Source organism: Calypte anna, chromosome 1 (assembly GCF_003957555.1).
Source record: "Calypte anna isolate BGI_N300 chromosome 1, bCalAnn1_v1.p, whole genome shotgun sequence".
NCBI classification, from domain to species: domain Eukaryota; kingdom Metazoa; phylum Chordata; class Aves; order Apodiformes; family Trochilidae; genus Calypte; species Calypte anna.
The window spans coordinates 126,039,830-126,060,300 of NC_044244.1; the positions used below are offsets into that span (position 1 = coordinate 126,039,830).

The 20,471-nt window shown below is 38.3% G+C and overlaps 1 protein-coding gene across 1 annotated transcript in view; it reads left to right on the forward strand.

The window, feature by feature from the left end:
- MID1 (midline 1) overlaps positions 1-20,471 on the forward strand; it is a 147,346-nt gene that overhangs the window by 41,270 nt on the left and 85,605 nt on the right. The window contains exon 2 of the mRNA XM_030450956.1: positions 6,440-7,155. Coding sequence (XP_030306816.1) covers positions 6,496-7,155 — 660 coding nt within the window. The 5' untranslated portion in view covers positions 6,440-6,495. The remainder of the gene's footprint in view (positions 1-6,439; positions 7,156-20,471) is intronic.

The window sequence follows — 20,471 nt, forward strand, 5'->3', positions numbered from 1 at the left end:
TCTCACTGAATAACTACAGGATTTGGGTTTCTGAAAACGTATTCTCCTACTAGCATAAGTTTTAACCAAGGAGGGATGTTGACTAGGCTTTTTAAGACTACAAACAGCATAGCAGATGTGCTTTTGCTGGATCAATATCCCTTAAATGCTGCAAACAACTATTTCAACACTACATGGAAACACTACATGTAAGTTCTAGACAAGGCAGCTAATCATTCCTCTGTCAGTGAAAATGTGTGACTAGGATGAACTAGTAATTTTCTTTTATGCAGAGTATTTGCACATCAGGAGCTGTTGAGCAGCACTGTCTTTTGAATATTTATTAAATATTCAAATATTCAATATTAAAGCAGTTTGCACTGCTTTGATAAAAAACAGTGGGAAAACACATATTTCCTTCCTTCAGGATGTGTGCAGCTTGCTTTTTCAGCATTATAAAAGTTTTCACTAAACATTGATAAAGAAAAAATTCTGACTTTAATTATTATTTCCTTTTTATGTTGCTTAGACAAATTACACTACTTACATGAATATCTCACTAGCCATGCTGCTGGCAATTCCTAGCATCACAAGTACTCACAGACTTCAGGGCCTGTTTTGCAGGTGGTTAAAGGTACAATGGACTTTTGACAAAGTAGGCCACGAAGCAATCCATTGGTTTAATCACATTTACTGAATGAGATGTGAAACAATCACGTTCATTTATTAGATGGAAAAGTTTCTCCCAAGATAATTTTGTGTATATCCTATAACAGGAGAGGAAACGGCAAAAAGAATAACATTTTTCTTTTTTTTAAGAGCTAACAGAAGAAATTGCAAGTGGGTTTTTTATTGCCCGCGGCAGATTTTATTACAAGAACATAAATTTAAAGTTTTCCGTTTATAGTGCACTGAACAGAAAAATACTGCCACTTTGAAAACTACAGCTTTATCTGATGATAGCAGCCTGCTTAAGCAGTTGCCATAGTGTATTCAGGAGTTTATTATTGTAATTCTTGTGCTATAAGCCTAGGATGCATGTATGTGTGCAGACACATGCATACATGCATGCCTTACACTTTTTATTACTTTTCATACCTGGATGATCAGATTTCATACCAAATTTCATTTCATATACATCTAATGGAAGTTTAATCTATTTCATTTTCTAACTTTAAAAGTTGGCAAGTATTTTCTTGATAATCACTTAATCTACAAGTGTTTGGACTTTAATTTAGTTTGGAGTCTTGTATCCATTTTTGACCATGCGCTTACTTAATGTAGAGGGCCAGGGTGCAGATACCCTTCCTGTAGTAGGCATTTGGTGGTAGCCTTTACACAACAAAATGTTAGAAAATAGTGTTATGAAAAAAACAAAACAAACAAAAAAAACCCGCTATCCAAGCCTGCTTGGGGATATTTTGGCCCTAATTCACCAAAACCTGACAAACTGTAATTTTGCCAGAGAGGTAACACATCAAAGATTTTTGGAACATGGCACAATTCCAGTTCTTTTCTCCAGTGCCATGTGTTCCTAAGAGATTTAAAATGTGTAGAATGGCATAGAGCTGTTTCATCCTCCAATGTCACTGAGTTCACTAGAATTTAAAAATTCACCTTAATTTATTTAAAAAAAAAATTAATTCGTACTATGTGCTTCACCTGGACTAGATTGGAAAGCAAAGCTTCATAGTACATCCTCTTCTGACACTTTTTCACTACTGGCAGACCTTCTTACCTTCCTGAAAGGATGCAGGAGTAGCTGGAAAGAAAAGGAGGAGGCAACACATGGCCTGCTGAAACATTGCCTCCTAACTTTATTTATTTTATTATTATTTATATAGATAGTGAATTATTCTGTGTATGGAGAATTCCGTATTTTTTTACTGATAAAAAATGACCTTAGTTTACTGGAATTTCTAACATATTCATTTTTAAGTGTAGTTTTATGTTTTAGTCATTTAGCCTCAGATATTATATTAACACTTCAGAAATACCATGTTCTAGATTGGATGTACTGATGGTGAAAAATGTTCTTTGCCAATATCATGATATAATTACTTTGTTAATACACCAAATGTAAATAATTATCAATATTATTAATCCCTAGTTAAAACCAGTGAGTTACAGATAAATGTAAAGGCCATGTCAAGTCACTGTTTGCCCCTCTGGTAAGTGCTATTAGTTAGGCTGAAATTTTTATTACTGTAGTATCACAGGTCCTGTGGTTTTACTGCTAGGTGTTTGGCTTTTTCCTAGGAGGTTAGCAGGATAATTGTTTTGCAAATTACTGCAATTTTCTGGTTGTGGTTTATATGCAGAAGGAGTGCTTGCTAACCTGTGTACAGGAGCCAGAGTTTCTGCTGTGAGAACAGCAGCAACATGTGGCTGACAGTATCTGTCAAACAGCAGGTGATTTCTTCAGAATATAGAGGTGTGGTGCTTCCTGTGAGGAAGTGCTAACAATTCATTTTCATGGAAATTTTACCCCAACAACACTTTCTGGTATTTTTATCCTGCTGCTTCTATACCCCACTGTGTGTACTTTAAATATAGGGACATAGAGATATAAATATAGGGTAGCACTGGAAGTCCCAGCAATGAAAATTCAGGAGTCAGCCCTGATTTCAGAGACACCAGAGCAGCAGATTTTCCTATAAATAGGAATGTTTCAGAGAGTGGTGAATTGCATCTTTTATGTCCTCCTCAGGAAGTTTATTTTTGGATGTTGGTTACTAGATTCTCATTTAGATCAGTGGTAACAGTCTTCTAGACTTTAATAGTATCTCTTATCCGTAATTTTTCAACTACATAACAAATAGAAGGTATAATACAGCATTTCTGCAGCGCAGCATTCAGTTGTGAAACAGCTTGACAGATTTTTTAATTTATTAATCTTAACATATGTTTCAATATGTTTAAGCATATTGACATGTATCTAGTTCAACTTTAGTTTTAATTTCTCACGTCTCTTCTGGAAAGTTCTTGGGTGTTCTTCTGTGCATCTGAAGGCAATCATTCCACCAGTAAACTATTCTGTGCTTAAAAAAAAGAACTAAAAAGATGCTAATTCCACTAGGGATAGTAGAAGTCCTGCCATGAGCTACAGTGAGATCAGGATTTCATGTACTGCCTTGCTTACCCCATAATGCATAACTAATTGTTATGTGCTGGGGAGATGTCACAAATCCAAAGTTACTTAAGTATATTTCTCTTATTTTTAAATATTTGCCATTCGGCATTCACTTTGATATCCATTCTTAAAACAACCTTTTGTGGGTAGAAAAGTACTACTTATTTCAATGGCTTTTTGGTAATAGTATAATTTTCTGCCAGTAATTCTGTATTTTTACAAATATGAAATTCTATACTCAAAATTCCTTCTTTCCTTTCTGTGTCTGGAGACTGTGGCTTTCAATTTATGGGCCATGTTAAGTGCAGCATAGAAATATGTGCATATATAAAACATGCATATTTTTGGCCTCATCTACCCGTTTCCTCTAGTTATGGATTCTCTACCAATCTCAAGAAAAAAAATAAATAAATTACTGATCATGAAAGTTTAAGGCAAGGGCCAGTGAGTTTGAAAGATTTTGTAGCTGAACCAGCAGGCACCAACCTAAAAGTAAAAACAGAATTGCAGTGGATTAAAGAGTAATCACTGGATTGCCCAGAAAATGCAACCCTTTAAAGGATTCATTATTCAGTCCCAGATGTGTGCTCAGCTTTGATTACCTTGGAAGATAGGCTCTTATTCCAAGATGTTTACAGTCTAAGATCAGATTTTGGCACCCTTGCTCATACTGAATAGCATTAGTCAGGGCTGAGCTGCTGCTCATTCAGGTCAAATAGATCAGAATTAGTCATCAACTGAGATGGTGGTATTTGTGTAGAACCATGACAGGGATTCAAACACCTTTCCGTAAGGCGGTGATGCAAATGGGGGCTTTTTTTGCTGTTTTTATCTGGTTTTAGCATAAAAACCCCTTATGTTAAAAAATACCTGTTCCTTTAAGAAGGAAACCTTTTTGTTTAAGAACAAAAAACTGACTGAATGAAATCTTTTAGGCACATGCAGGAGCAGGAGGGATTTTGAACAGGAAAGATAGCATAGAAGAAAGCCCCATATCCCAAACACAGCCCGAGGAAACAAGCCTGAAATATTGGCAGGTTTTCACTGAGTTGCCAATAGATGAGCAATGTTTAGTTTGCCTTTTTAAAATGTATCCTGCCAGCCTCAAATCCCCTTCTTCTATATCCAGCACAGCATTCAGCCTGCAGGGTGAGCAGATGATGAGCTACATAGTTGTGATGTGGAAGGGATTCCAACAACATGATTGAGATTTTGATCTGGGACTTGTGGGATTCAAAGAGTGAAGAGAAGGAAAGACAAACTTCTCTCCATTTGTAGAAAAGACTTTCATCTTTTCCATGCTGTGTGGCTAGGCTGAGGAGAGACATGGGGAGTTGTCTTCCTACTTATATCAAATTGCCAGGCTTTTCATTTTGACCAGATGCACCTTGCAATTATGGAAGCTAATGAGCAGTTATAAATTAATTAGTCTTTGGCAAACCAAACTTTATTTGAAGATCAGCATCATAGAATATACAGGAAGGCAAACCCTGTGATGAGGGTCAGTGCGTTTTTTAAATTCTCTGTTTTCTTGGCAGAGTGAAAGGATGCATTGCTGCAAAGAGGTGAATTATCCTAATTTTTAAGCATACATCTGGAAGAGATGCCTTTCTGCTCTTCCCACAGAGCAAGCAGGATTAAATACTGATGAGCAGTCTGAACTTTCCTTTCTGCCATGGTTCATATTGGGGTTATAGGTAGCATTCCTGTCACTGCCACTGCACTCCCCACACTAATTGTCATGGAGTACAGAAGGCTCAAGCACGCTTGGTTCCCAAGGCTGCTAATGAGCCCCTCGCTCTCCTCACCCTTAATGAACAAAGATTTAGTGAGGGGGTGGGGGGCGGAGGGGAATGTGTGTTTCTTGTCCATGCTTCCTTTTCCCTGGTGAGAGGAGGAGGCAAGAGTTCACACAATCGAACAATGACTTTACAGTGTAAAGACGATGCAGCTGTGCCATCCGAAGCCATCCTCAGTTATGAGCAACAGAGATTAAATAGACGGTACTGTGAAGAGGTACAGCCCTGTGAGTGTGAAGCATAGCTTTTGCTTCTGCTTCACTGACCTGTCTGCTTGCAGCAGCGACGAGTCCTAGACAGGAGCTTAGGCAGGGAGAGCTGCGTAGGGCGACTCTTTCAAAACCTCTCTCTGTAACGCTGAGAGCAGGAATGGAAGCAGAACAAAGTTTTAGTTTATCTCTGATGGGGGTGTGCTGCTGTGGTCTCCAGAAAATCTCATGCCCTCTGTTTAAAAGTCACTGATTCCTGATCCGCTTCAGGTGATTCAGAAGGCCACTAAAGCAAGGGTAGTTCAAAAGCGTTAAAAATAGAGAGCACCCGCTCAGAAGTGTGGGCACATACACACGTACAAACTCCGAAGTAAACAAGGCATTACACTATCTTATTCTCTTGACGCTCCTCTTGATGATTAGGATCATCAAAAATTAGGATCACCCAAAAAATTTGGGCTAAACCATTGTTTGTCATTTGCTTCATCCGTCTCTGTGCATTTCAGTTATGTCACTGTGTGATCCTGTGGCTATATTTATCTCCCTGCAAATATGCATATGATATATGTTTGTGCTTATGGGCATATATGCGTATATGAAGAATACATGTATATATATATATATACATCTATTTATGTTCTTGAAATACATAGATATGTATTAGTGTATGATATATATATTATTTGTAATATAGAGCTTTTTTCTTAGAAACAACATTCCTTTCAGGTATAGAGTTACAGTGGTAAACACAGACATACTCTAAATGCTGTACTATTGCTATGTTAGCAAACAAAAATTTTGCTCTGTGAAAATAACTGTTAATTTTAATAACATTGAGAGAGTCAGGGTTATCAGGTATAATACTCTGGACTAATCCTTGCACAATGCTTTACAGAGGTGAGGGTTTTTAAAAAAAGTTTTAATGGTAGATGGTTAATGGATAGCCAAAAGCAGCATCTGCAGGAGGGATATAGTTTTGCTGTAATAAGTTGTTTGAAGGCCATCATTTTCGTTTTTAATAATGCACAGAAGCATCTGCTGTTTTCCTTGACTGCATGAGAGACAAAAGGAAAGACAAACTAAGGAGCGCGTATTTTGCATACTTAAGTGAACAGAGGCGAGACAACAAAATAAAGCAGTCCATGTTTAAATACCTTGATGTGTGCATGTGCAGGTTCAAAACTTTTAGATTGCTCGCCCACCTGCCCGGCGTGTCGTGTCGATACCCCAGGAGCAGCGGCGAAACTTGACAACCCCCCACAGCTGACCCTTCGTGTTCTGTCCTGTCCTGCCTAATTGAACTTTCTGTGCGTTTCCAGATAGCTGACCGGCTTCCCTGGATTTCGCTGACGCCAGAGGAAAGCTTTGCCTGAAGATGGAAACACTGGAGTCGGAACTGACCTGCCCTATCTGTCTGGAGCTGTTTGAAGACCCGCTGCTGCTGCCCTGCGCTCACAGCCTCTGCTTCAACTGCGCGCACCGCATCCTGGTCTCCCACTGCGCCACCAACGAGCCGGTGGAGTCGATCACCGCCTTCCAGTGCCCGACCTGCCGCTATGTCATCACCCTCAGCCAGCGGGGTCTAGACGGGCTGAAGCGCAACGTCACCCTGCAGAACATCATCGACAGGTTCCAGAAAGCCTCGGTCAGCGGGCCCAATTCCCCCAGCGAGACCCGCCGGGAGCGGGCGTTCGACAGCAACAGCATGTCCTCCTGCGAGAAGGTCCTCTGCCAGTTCTGCGACCAGGACCCTGCCCAGGAGGCAGTGAAAACCTGCGTTACCTGCGAGGTGTCGTACTGTGAGGAGTGCCTGAAAGCCACTCACCCCAACAAGAAGCCGTTCACCGGCCACCGGCTCATCGAGCCCATCCCAGACTCTCATATCAGGGGATTAATGTGCTTGGAGCACGAGGACGAGAAAGTGAACATGTACTGTGTGACTGACGACCAGTTAATCTGTGCCTTGTGCAAACTGGTCGGGCGACACCGTGACCATCAGGTGGCAGCTTTAAGCGAACGCTATGACAAGCTAAAGGTTGGTGCTACCTTTCAGCCTTTCTAGTATGTGGTTGGGAAGGGAAGTGTCCTTTGGTTGCATGCTAAAATTCCTCGTTTGGGCAGGTGCTGGTAGAAGGAGATTCATAGTCCCTAATCAGACAAGATACGTGTATACAACTATGTGTGCATTTGCTCATCTGTGTTGAAAAGGTGTGGGATTTTGCGTAAGGAAAGGTTCCTCAGTTGGATTCCTCTGTGGATATCATGAGGAATAAGCAGCATATACTACTGTTTAGATGAATTTTCTTACCTACTTACAGCATTGGTGATGGCAGCTGGCAAGGTTTAATGCTGACTGCACATACACAGGCGCTGATGGAAATGTCAGGCATTCTTTGCTCTACTCATGATTACTTTTCATTTGGTTGCTTTCATTGTCATAAGCCTTTGCATTGCTGCTAACAGGAGATGCATTTACCCGTGCTGGCTTCAGGGATGCCAGCTGCTGCCCCTCCAGACAGGGAAACCGAATGCTGGCTCCCCTCTTCCTGCCCTACCTTCTGCCTGAACTTGGAGGTCATGCAGTCCAGGAAACAAAACCAAAATTGTTTCTGAGCTCCTTACGGCATTCCTAGGGTTGGATGAGCTTCTGGCACATCCGCTGCCAGGTAGCTGGGTGGCTGTGGCAGCCCCTGGTCCCACACAGGATGCTCTGGATGGGGTGGCAGCAGGCAGGCAGGTAGGTCACAGGGTTCCCTGGGGGCTCCCCAGGCTTCCAGCAGAGGCAAAACTCACACTGAACAGTGAGGCCACAGCCTCCAACCCTTCTGGCTGTCCTCTCATGCTGATTTAGCTATGGCTTCAGAGAAAAGGCAGGAGTTAAGGATCCCATACTTGTCTCCCTCCTCTCCCTCCTGATGGTATGTTTGTACCTGTACCTGGCTGGGGGGGAATTTTTAAAGACGGACTGCAACCGAGAAACCAGAAATGTGGAGGGCAAAGCTTATCTGTCAGCTTTCGTGTTTGGAATTTTGGAGGCGGAAAAAGAATCAAAATTAATAGGTTTAAGTAACTGGAAGGGTTTTCTTAAATATCTTCAGACAGAAATATGTGACTGCACATGTTTATGATAACTTTATCCAAGTGCAGGTAAAACCTGCATATACATGATGTGTGGATTTTGTGCGTCTCTGCATGTGCAAACATATAGTTCATATTCTGTAATAGTATTAATTAATTAAAGGTATTTTTTGTTTGTTTTTGATTTTGGTTTTTTTTTTTACCTGGACCTGATAGCTTCCTTTCATCTCTTAAAGACTTTTGGTTTTACTAAGGAACAGCTGTTATTTTTGCTTTCTGAATTGATTTGGTATTTTTTGTAGGCAAGGTTTTTGCCACTGATAAAATGGGACATGGGCTATAAATGTGAATAGAGAGTGCATAGACTTGCAGTACTTTTCAAGAAACCAGTAAGTTTCCTTAACAGGTGCTACTATTTATAAGCTAATAGCATGTTGCTTATAAACTTTTTATGAGGAGGAATGCACTACTGAACGTGAAATACCTTTAACATTAAATACTCGATAAGTATATGTTTGAAGATGTTAAAAAATAGTGAAGATTTCTCAGTGTTCATGTACAGACATATGACAGCTCTTGAAAGAAGACTTAGGTATGCATCTTCTCTCAAGATCTTTGACTTAACATTGCAGAGAGGGAAAAAATAAAATATTTTTGCCGAATCTATGACTTTCCTATGCAAAAATGCCTAGGCAAACTCTTAAAGGATTTCTCAGACAGACAAGTCACATATACATTGGATGTTACTCAGTTCAGCTACCTTATCAGAAGCTTAATAGGATACTTTCTGCCAGCCCTCCTGAAGAGTGATTCAAGTACTAATTTAATGGTTAGCATAGGCCAAGGTCAAATAACTCTTTCCTTGTAATGGCAATTTCTATCGTTTATAATATCTGTACTTTTTTTTTTTTTTTTTTTTTTTTTTTTTGGTGTGGACTTTCTTTGTACCTAAACCATCTAAAAGTAGTTTACACAGACAATTATAAGTCTCTGTGAATTCCAGTTACTATCCTCTTTGCTATGAGGCAGCCTGTTTTACTTTGCTAATGCCAGCGATTGCATCAGTAACTCCAATTATGCCAGTGATTATGACACGTTTATTCTTTGAGCCCAGGAACACTAAGCCTAGGTAGTTCCCATCCAGATCCAGCGTCCACCTTCTGTTCACAAGAAGGCAACAGGAAAACTGTGTCTTTCTTTCCTCATTGCCTCTTTCATCTCAGAAATTTGTGCTGTTTTCTGCATCAAACTCCAAGAATGAGATTTTCATGTCTGTAAATTGGCACTTACTCTTCAGGAGTAAAAGAATGATCCCTTTTCACATCAGCATGTGGTAGCTGAGAGGCAACAATCTCAGGTCCATTTTCATGTGTGAGTCTCCTTCATAAATGGCAATATGACCTCTTGAGTCACTGGCTATGCTGACATAAATCTTAGGTAGGAGCTTACAGATGGTCTTCATTAAATTACAGATAATGTGCATGTACCATTGGCAAATTCAACTTTGAACTGGATCAGAAAATCTCCACCTGAAAAAATGGGTTGTTGCTTGCCTTATTTCTGCTGTGGGTTTTTAAAAGACATATGGGGTTCAATAGGTAGGCTACTTAAATCTTTTTTTTTAAATTATGGAAGAATGAGCGTGCAGTAGCCAATAGTATAGTGGATTCATTCAAAAATGAGTGGTTAATTGTATCATTAAAGAAGAAAAGCAAAACTGCTTAAAGTGACACTTTTTTTTTCCTTGAGATTTTTCTTTTTAAATCAACACATTGTTGATGCTAACAACAGCCACTGGTTTTGCTCTGGGTGTCAACCTATGTTAATTACTTGCATTCTCTTCCAGCACTGTTACTAATTATTTAAGCAATAGCTCACCCTTCATTAAGCAAAGGACAAAAGATGCCATTACAATCTAGCTCCTTTTGTGGCAAAAATGAAACCCCTTAATTAGGAGTCCTGTACACTTGTCCAAGGGAGGCGTCTATGCTGAAGTGTGTTTAACAGCCAATGTAACAGCAGTTGTGGATGTCTGAAAATGAAAAAGTGTTTTCCTTTGCAACTGTGCCTCCAACTCTGAGATGCTTTTCTTTCTCATTTTGTGCTGAGGTAGAGGGTGTTGTGTTCTTCCAGGATGGGTCCTGTCTTGGATACTGACACAAATCCGTGATATACCTGCACACTTACAGTTGGTTTAGTGTTTATAGATTTTTTTGTTGGCATTTTTTTAAGTAGACCATAGAGAGGTGAATATTAAAAATGGAAAACTGGTAAACGCTCACCAAAACAAAGAACACGAAATAGCCTGGTGATACACTGAATTTATCAGGTGGTGGTCAAAACTGAGGTATAAATTAAAAATACTTTTTAGTAGCATAAACAATGAGACCTTTAAAGACAGAAAGTGTAAATTCTTATGCTTAGCCCACCATATTATCTCAAAAAATATCTGTGGCTAATTACTTATGATACTGATTCATTGCTTTGTCTTGTTGCAATGAAAAGGAAAAGACAATTTTAAAAGACATTCACTTTTTTCAGTGAAAATTCATAAAATTGCTACTATTATGTACTTTATGTACTTGTGTATTCTCAAGTAAGTGATAGGGAAAATGAGAAAATTTATTGTGAACAAGAGAGACTCTTCTGGGAAGAAAGAATGACAAGGTGTGGATGCAAAGATACCGCTCATATAGTACTAGTGAAGAGGCATAAAGAGGTGTAACAAAAGAGGAAGATAGATGGTAAACTATACTTTTAAATGGTGTAAACCCAGTGTAACTCCATTGAAACCAATGGTTTTTTACTTCATTTTTACTGAGAGTATGGCTGCTGATGTGTATGTTCTTGCAAAAAAAAAAAACTTTAGCACAATTTTTGTACTGCTTAGTCAAGAGAGATCTTTTGTTGAAATTAACTGCTGCAGGTTAGCTGTGGTTCTCCATGTTTTTGTTTGAATTTTATTAGTGCTGACATGAATTGGGAATGTCTATAAAGGCAAGGCAGCCCTCTGAAAGGCACTAAGCAATTTCTAGGACAAAAGGGAGCCGCTTGTTTGTGTGGTTTCTGTGTAGTTTTAGTGGTAGAATCCATACATACCTCTTTTCTGCACTGTTGCTTCAGGATTCAGGATTTGGTTTTCTGTGGTATGTCAATTCAGTTTGTCACAAATATTTTTTTGGTGGGAAGCAGCCATAAACTCTTTCCACTCAACTCCTATAAGCCTACTTTGGGTAAAGATAGAAGACTTTGTTAAGTCCACAGCTTCCTCAAAGAGAACAGAAAAATAAATCTGCTTTCCTGATATGTATATTAGGTATTTTAAAACTTTTAATATTTAAATATCTTCGCAGAGACACTGGCAAAATATGTGTTGATGAGTTCCAACCATTTTTATTTCGCAATATCTTGTTGGTGCAGCTTGATCATTAGTTGGTGTACTGTGATAAGAACCCAGCACTTACACTTTATATGTTTACATATAAACAGCTGGGTTGACAATCCAGAAATAGTGGTTTCTGAACATGTTATGCACATACACATAAATATGTGCCAATATAATTTTCATTCATTTTATGTGCATATTTATAGTACTGGTGTTAGTATATATAGGCAATACTGCAAATGTTTGTATGAAATACATGTAATTTCTAGAAGTCTTTAAGTTCATTAATAGCGAGAATCTTAAGTTTGAATAAGTACACGTATACCTACAATTTAACTAAATTATATAAAGTTTCATATGTGTGTAGGTCAGTAAAAGTATGTATCTACAGTTCCAGTTATGCAAGTTCAGCATACACTTAGAACACTCTAACCAACCTGACAAAACGTGGAACTCGTGGACTTTCATTATTATTAGATTATTATTACATTAGGTGCAACTTGATATTATTATTAGATTAGATACAGCTTGACAGATCCTTCAGCTTGCTCATTTTTTATTAAATTAAAGTGATGGATGGTAATCTCTATTAGTGTGGAATATTATCTGATATTACTTAACCCATAAATCTATGCAAAAATTTAACTAGCTGGCTGTGCTTCAGTTTATGCAAAGATCCAGAAATAATAAGTTGTTTCATAGGAGAGGTTTAATGTAGGAAGGAAATATTTTACTGCAAAGGTTTTACAGCAACACTTATTTTTTTTACCCTAATGTATGTATATTAAGGCAGACTTCAGACCATTCTCTCTTTAGTCTAGTGTTATCTCAAGTGAAAGTGTTTCCTACATTTGGTATTTCTGTGGTGGAATTTAGAAGGATAATAGAAATTTTATATGCAGTAATAACATCATTAGTCCTTTTCCAGGCAGGATTGCTTTTTGTAAGTTTTGGGGTTTTTTGGTTTTTTTTTTAATTTTACACTGTTCTAGCCTAGTTTGAAGTTCCTTGTGTTTATGACTGTGGATAATGAATTAGGACTTCACAACCTTACAGTAGTTATAAGTACAACGTGCCTGGTTTTATTCTATCTATCTGTGATTCTTTAAATAATATAAGCCATAGTTTTTAAAACTTACTTTCACAAATTTAAGTTAGTAAGTCTTTAAAAAACATTACTTTACTATTTGTTTCCTTTTTTAGTGGAAACGATGGTGTTGAAGACATAATCTGTTCAGGAAGAACAAGAGAATTAAATAAAATTTTAAAAGCAGTACTGCATTATTACTCTGTTCTCATGATTGGTTTCCAGAGAATTCAGTCGACTCATTAAGCAAAATGCATTTTCATACTTTTCCATGGCTCTGGTCCAAACCATTCAGATAATTGACTTTAAGTCCTTGTTCTAGCTCTGAATTTGCTTATTGTAATGACCTCCTGAATAATAACCCCTTGAATGGCCCTTCACTGCTTATGTGTTTTTAGATATAATTCTCATGGGCTGGAGGTGGATTATAATGAATGACAGATCTTTCCTCAAGATGAAAAGTTGTGTTTAAACAATAAAGAATAAAGTGATAAAAAAATTAAAATGAAGCAAATAGTTGAGTTTAAGGGCAAGTAATGGACTTGTTTAGAACATTTGGTGATGGACACAGGTTGTGCCTTTGTTTAGGAAATGTAGTGTCTGCCTAGCAGGGTAGCAAACATAGTTCCAATAACAGCAAAAGCTAGGGATAAATGGCCTTGCAAAGGCAGAACATCTACAGGTTCTAGCATAGCAGTATGTTTTCTTAAAGCTTATAAATAGAATGAGTAAGCTCAGTCTTCTAGGGCTTGGCTGGGGAGTGATAAAACAAGAGAGTACGGGCTAATAACACCATGGACAGCAGGCTAAACCTCACACTTTGGTGCCATTGAGAGGTGTGGAAGAGTCTGAATATGGATGTCTATAAATCAGGTAATTATATTATGAATTTATCTTAGTGTATATCCTTACCCTATTTAAAGCAAATACCTAAAAAAAATAGTGTTACAGTATATACATTTTCAGACAAAGGTGAAGGTAGATGCTAGTATGCTGCAAGCAGGAAAAAATCCACCCCAAAACCTGGATGTAAATATCTCTCAAATAATATTTGGCTTTCTCCCACACTTTAATTTAATATGTTAAATTACTCCATGAAGAGAAATTCAAATTAGGTTAACTCTGCCCTGTAATGACATACAATCATAGGAGCATGATTACAATATTTTGTTTCTTTTTTTTATGTTGATCAGCTTTCATAAGTGGTTTTTTTTCTTCTTTTTTTTCTTCCTCATATTGTCTGAACTTATAACACAAACCTAGCAATGATCTCAGTACTTTACATTTCACACTTTACAAGCGTACATCTATTATTATTTTCTTTGGCCCTCTTATGTTTTTTTGGGGATTTTGGGGTTTTTTTGTTGTTTTTTTTACAGCAAAATGTGTGATTCCTAGCAAAAAATGATAGTACTTGTATGTATCCTCAGCACTGTGACCCTATGCATATGGGCTCATATGCATATGAGATGCCTAATTTGGAAAGCCTGAACAGTCCATGGAGAGGGAAGCTCCTCTGGGAGGTCATGAACTACAAAGGTGTGTTGGGCTTTTAAAGCACACTTTGGACTCAAAGCCTGATTGGAGTGATACAATTGTGTGTTCCTTCTTTCTCCCATCTGTATCCACCTCTCCCCAAACCCAGCCATCCAGCCCCTGTTTCCTTCAGCATCCCTTCACCCTCCCTCCATGCTGAAAACCTTTTCTATCGTTGGGAAGGATGTTGTTGCCCCCAGGAGCAAACACCCACACTGAGGACATGGGGCAAGGGGGTTCCTGCCCTTCAGAGCTTTCATGTCTCCTTTAGTAAGTGCTCTCTCAAAAAACACAGAGCCTGCTCTGGTTTTCCAGCTCTCTAAAGTCAGTGAAAAAAGGAGGAGAAAAGAAACTGAAAAGTAGATTATTTTTGCCATAGTGTGACTATACTGAGTTCCTAGACCTTCTGTCAGTGCTTACTTAAGCAAGTTTTACCTTTTAGCAGTATAAATGCTTAACTGAAAGGGCATTGTCTTCATCAGTAAAAATGCTTAGAAGAAGGTTACTAGCTAGTAAGTTATTGGATTATATCATTGGATTTCTTGATAGTGTGCCTTATGGTACCAGAAGGCTTGCTTTTTAAGATCACCTTTCTTTTTTTAATTTATCTAGGCTGAAGTGGAAGCATCACTTGTTTTGCAAATTTCTCCTTTGTATGGGCTGTTGGCCCTATGCAATCTCCCAGTTTGTGACTGCAGAAGGAGAAACACTTGCAGGGCTGTTTTGCAGTATGACACTATTGCACTTCCAGAATTTTTGGCCTAGTTGTGTGTTTGCATTGAATGAGTGTTCCAAGTTGTATAAATTTTACTTTGCAAGCAACAGAGTTTGGTGTGGGATTGTTTGGGGATGCTTTTTTACATTCTCACAACATTGGCTTTTTTTTTTTTTTTTTTTTTTGAGAAATTAAAATATCCTTGCCAAAATGTAAATCTGTCTACTCTTTTGACAGTTTGCAATTTTAGCTTCCTTACAGTATTTTGGCCATAATAGCATAAAATAACAGTATAATCCTTTAATTAAATAATGCAGCATGAGAGGGATCAAATTCAGCACAGATGAGAGATGTAACTGGAGTGCCTATGGCTAGATTTTTCTTTTCACAATTTATCTGATCAATTAGTCGTGGTATTTAGAATGATCTTTTAAACTATGACAGACCCCTCATCCATAGCCTCTTAGTGGCCCACAGAACATTGGCTGCAGAAACCAGGTGCTGACAATTTCAAAAGGCAAGAATATTTTAGTGGAGTAATATGCAACTTCATATCTATATGGAAGGTAAGGGTTTTTTTAAAGAGGAAATCTATGTGCATTTGTGACTTTGGAATAGATGGTACTCCACTGTTCTAACATGTCTACCAGGTGCATCTGTACAGTATAGAAATTATTTTATTTAATTTTACTATGGTAATTCCCAAAGGGTCACTTAAAAAAAAGTCCTGTAATATAAGATCATGTACAAGTAAGTGAGATGTAGTCCCAGCTTCAACAAATACTCATTCAACTATGCTTAGAACAAAATATGAAAGCAAGCATGGCAGGTACATAGAAATTCTATATGGTCACAGTAATATTCAGGCAAGCTCTTGGCTTCATGTAAATGCATAAGATGAAATAAGAAAAAGTTTTAAATTAATATGGGCTAGTTCTACTACTCAGCAAAGAAATTAGTGTTTGATTTCTTAGAATTATTCTGGTTTGAAATACAATAGCCTAACTCCCCCTTGTCACTAGACTGAAAGTGATGTCTATACATCCTGTCTAATGTGCCAGTCTGATAAGAAATTAATTCTGATGTCCAAGATGATGTTAGCATAGTATTATAACAGTACTCTCTACTGACTGAAAATTTACACTCCTTAAATTTGAAAAACAAACTGAAATGTGAGAGACTCCAAAATACACGAGAATGTCTCTATCTTATCATATAAGAGTTTCTCCTCTATCTCATAAATGTTTGAGATTTTATTCTTAATGAAATTAGGTTTTTGTTATCACATTCTTTTTGTAGAGGGTATTCAAAATAAAACGTGACTAAAAACCTGGTAGAATGAGAAAAGATCTTTCATGTAGCAAATGCAACAACTCATAAATTACAATAAATAGTAATAAAATGTATAGTCCTTTCTCAGAAAGATGAAAAATACAAGGAATTATATATATATATATGTATATATATATCTTTTTGATGCCGTTACTTCCTAGTCTCATACCGCACGAATCATTTCATAAACTGTAACTTACTGTATGCTCAGCAGTTGTTGGTGATAAACCATCATTGTTAATATCAGGACAGATGAGGACAGGAGCAGCAGTCTGTTGTTAGACTGAGTGGAAAGAGGGGGATGAAGCTCTTGTGTTCCAGGGCTAACATCAGGATGAGATTGTCAATATACTCATTGTTCAGAGGTATGCCTAAAATCATAAGCTACCCCAGCATTTTTTTCTGTATTGTTTCCTCTAATCCTGTAATCAAGCATTTTGAGTTACATGCTTTAAGGGTATTTAACTTCAGTTTTGCTTCAGAAGATAAACACAAATAGGCAGTGCTGAAAGATTTAGCATGCTCGAAGAACTAGAGCTGGAGGAAGCCATTGCTCATTTGAAGCTGATGAAGAAAAAACAAATGATATAAGTGCTTCCCTGATCAAACTAATCCAGTTTTTCTCTTTTAAGGTTTGTTTGCACATATGTGGCTGCCATTACCACTTGCCAAAGTCTCCTGTTTTCCCCATGCTGTTGATACAGAGATTTCTTGCTACCTGCAAATAACGTCAGTTCAGGCTTGTAATGCATTTGAATGTCAGAGAAATCTGAATTTCCATATGTAAGTCAACTTGACAGGTAAAATTAGTTAAAGGTAAAAAAGACGAGACATCATCCTTCAGGAACTACTAGAGGAACAAAAACCTTCTGTGCCAAAGAAAAAGAGAAGAACCTGCATTGCTGTATTGTTTATATGGATGGGGTGCTTACCAACAGAACACCAGAACTTTACCCAAAGGCTGCCTGGCAGTGTCTCAAGGTTCCCACGTTATAGTAACCATCCCACTGAAACTCATCTCTCTCCTTCTGGAAGTTAACTGGAAATTTGGAAGTGTGAGGTTTTATTCCCAAGTTTTGTTATTTGCTATGGTACAGTCAAACTTAAAAAGAGATTAAGGGCAGGCAGCTGTTCACAACATACGTGTCTCATGGTAGAGGCATTAAGCAGACTCATTAGGCTATTGCTAATAACAGTGTGTGCAGACTTTAGTCCAGACTGAGCCAGCAGCATATGGCTCAATCATATAACTCATTCAAACTGGATTTGAACTATTTCATTCTTAATAATAAGATACTAAAGAGAAGAAAACATTCTGATCAGTGTATGGATGATGGTTCATTTGAGTAGGTATTTAAAATGTTTTATGTGTGGCTCAAAGGCTCTAAATACATATACGCAAGAAATTCCATCAGAGGAATAATTGAATGACTAAAATATTGCAAATATTATTTGATTGACATAATCAGTTTTTTAAAAAATAGAACTTGTCAATCCAAAAATAGATGTTTTCAATGCCTTTCCCAATGTACCTGATTTGTCTATATTCTGAAAAATATAAAAGATGTGTGCAGATACGCAGGAGATTAATGGATGTAAATGCTCAGGAGAGAAATTCCCTGAATTTTTCCAACAGTTGCGGTCCTCTTGGTGTCTGTATGGTCTTTCCTATGGTTCCTTGCTTCCCCCATGTAGGCAGATGCTGGGGGCTGCTGGTGCAGTGGGTCACTCCAGTGCTGGGGCTTTCCCATTGCACAGGGTCATTGATCTTCAGCTTGGCTGGAGTGAGCTGTGTTTGCTTTTGCTGAGAGTTGGTGCTTGCTGCAGGAAGGCTGGCACTGAGGGTTAGAATGCATCTGTACACTGAAAACTACACCGTGTGAGGGAGCTCCTGCATTGAGCCCCTTTTTCACCCTGAGGGGTGATAGGTGCCCATTTACCAAAAGGACCCACTTGAGATACCTGGTGAGGTTATGAAAGCTTTGGGTGAGGTTATATGATGCTGCAACAATTTATTTCATGTGCCTTAAGTATGGGCAGGCTATTTTCTCTTCCCTCCAATTGATTACAACCTTCAGTTAAAAAAATTGTGCTGCAGTTTAGGGGGAAAAAGGCTTTATATTAGATGTACAATAATGTTTTCACCCTTTTTTCAGCATTTCTGAGGATCACTCTTGAGAAAAAAGTGACCTTTTCACTCAGATCCAGCAGATAGAGAGGTCAGCATGAAGCCTTTTTGGGGTTTTTATCTGGTCTCTCGCTCTTCTGAATTAGCTTTCCTTTCAGACTTGGTAGATGTGCTCCAGCTCTCCTGAAATTCTGGCACGCAAAAAGTCTTATGCAGGCAGGATGTTATGAATTACTGTAGTTCTTCTTGGGTAAAAATATTGTCAGAGCAACCTGTTTTCATCCCTTTAATTTACTTGATTACTTCCAGCTTTGTCTGTACTTACACAAATTGAAAACCTTTGTCTGAACATATAGTGAATTACTCTCAGCAATACCACCTCTTTAGGGTAATTAATTTAGAATCTTGTCTTTTGTTAAAAGAGGCTGGATAAAAGAGAAAAAGAAAAATAGAAAAGTGAAAAGCTAATTAAACATGTTAACACCTGAAAAATATAAACATCTCAATTTTGAGCCATTCTAAAGAGGTTCTTGTTCTGCCTAAAACAGTTTGCAAATTCTTACTTGAAAGGAATGTAATTTTTCTGTCAAATAAATTAAAACTACTCTTTAATAAAAAAAAAAATAAAACAAGCAAACAGAATTGATTTGGAGTTCTGCTCTTAAATCTCATAATATTTAATTTCAGCACTGTTAAAGTCAGAGAAGGCTTTAGATTTTAATGTCTCCAGTATGAAAATAATTTTGAATAAATTAGGAGTCTTTTTTAGTCTATTGTTGCCAGTATTGTGTGCAGAGTTGAGTGTTTGCAGTATAGGGATAAAAGTAAATTGTTGGGTTATGTTTGAATGATTGTCACAAGCTGCAAATTCAGATGTGTGAGGGCTTATTCTGTAATGACTCTGCCCACAGTTAGCAACGAAACTGTCACTCCAAGGAGGAAAGCAATGGAAAAGTAAAGGAGAGGATACCTGGGTTTTAATTTTTAAATTTTTTTTTCCTAATGTATACTATTTATGATAAGAACCCCTTTTCACCCTGAAGGTCAAGGCAGCAGTGCCTGAGTGAATGACTCCAGCCTGCAGAACTGAATCGCCTGTCATGGGTTTTCCTTGGAGGAACTCGTTTCCTTCCTGAGGAGGGCTGCGAGGTCAGGCAAATATCCGATCTTGGAAGCTGCCTGTCTCAGGGCTGCTCTCTCTGAGTCATTATTTCTACAGAAAAAGTCATAGGGAAAGTCTGTCAGAAACCCCGGAGTGCAGCTAAGTGCTCCAGTAACGCGAGGCCATTTTAAACTGGGCATGCCAGTAGGAAAAGTATTTCGAAGCTTCAGGGGGTTTTGCTCTTTTATGCAGTATAGACATCATTTCAGCATTCTTGTTTGAGAGTCAGAATTCATGTAGCTGTTTTGTAGTGCTGTGAAGCAGTAAGAATTTGGTAATACAAGTAAAAGGCCTCCTGCCCAGTCTTAAAAGTTCAGCCCTGTTACTACATTTGCTTTATGTTTACAGTATAGACCAAATTCTGGCCTTAGGCCTACCAGCAGAATCCCACACTGCTTCAGCAAATCTTACTGGATTTTTAAAATTATTCTTAGTAATTATTTACTTATTTTTTAAGTACTTACTATTGACTATTCTGGGTTTTTCTTATTGATACCATTAGCATGGAGGGTACATTATGGTATCACTAAACTGATTTAACAAGCCTGCTACTGCCAAAAAATGGTTCATCCTCTTACGTTGCTCTCCTTCTCTCTCCTTCCTGCCTGCTGAAGCAGCTCGAGCACTCGTGTCCCCCTTTGGTGAGCTGATTCCCTGCCTTTCCTGCCAGCATTCCCTGGCAATGCAGTGCTGCAGGCATGGGTAAAGCAGGACTGCTGAGTCTGCTCCATTTCCTCCCTCCTCAGACTCCCAGGTGCCTTCACTAAAAGCACGAGTGTGCTCTAGGAAGGTTGCTGTGCTAGGTGCTGGTAGTAGATACACAAGATGGGTGGCCAAAATACAATTTCCCACCAGCCAAATCAGTTTAATGGCTGGCTTCTGTGGGTCCACCATTCCTGCCTCTGCTGCCCCAACCCACAGTGATATT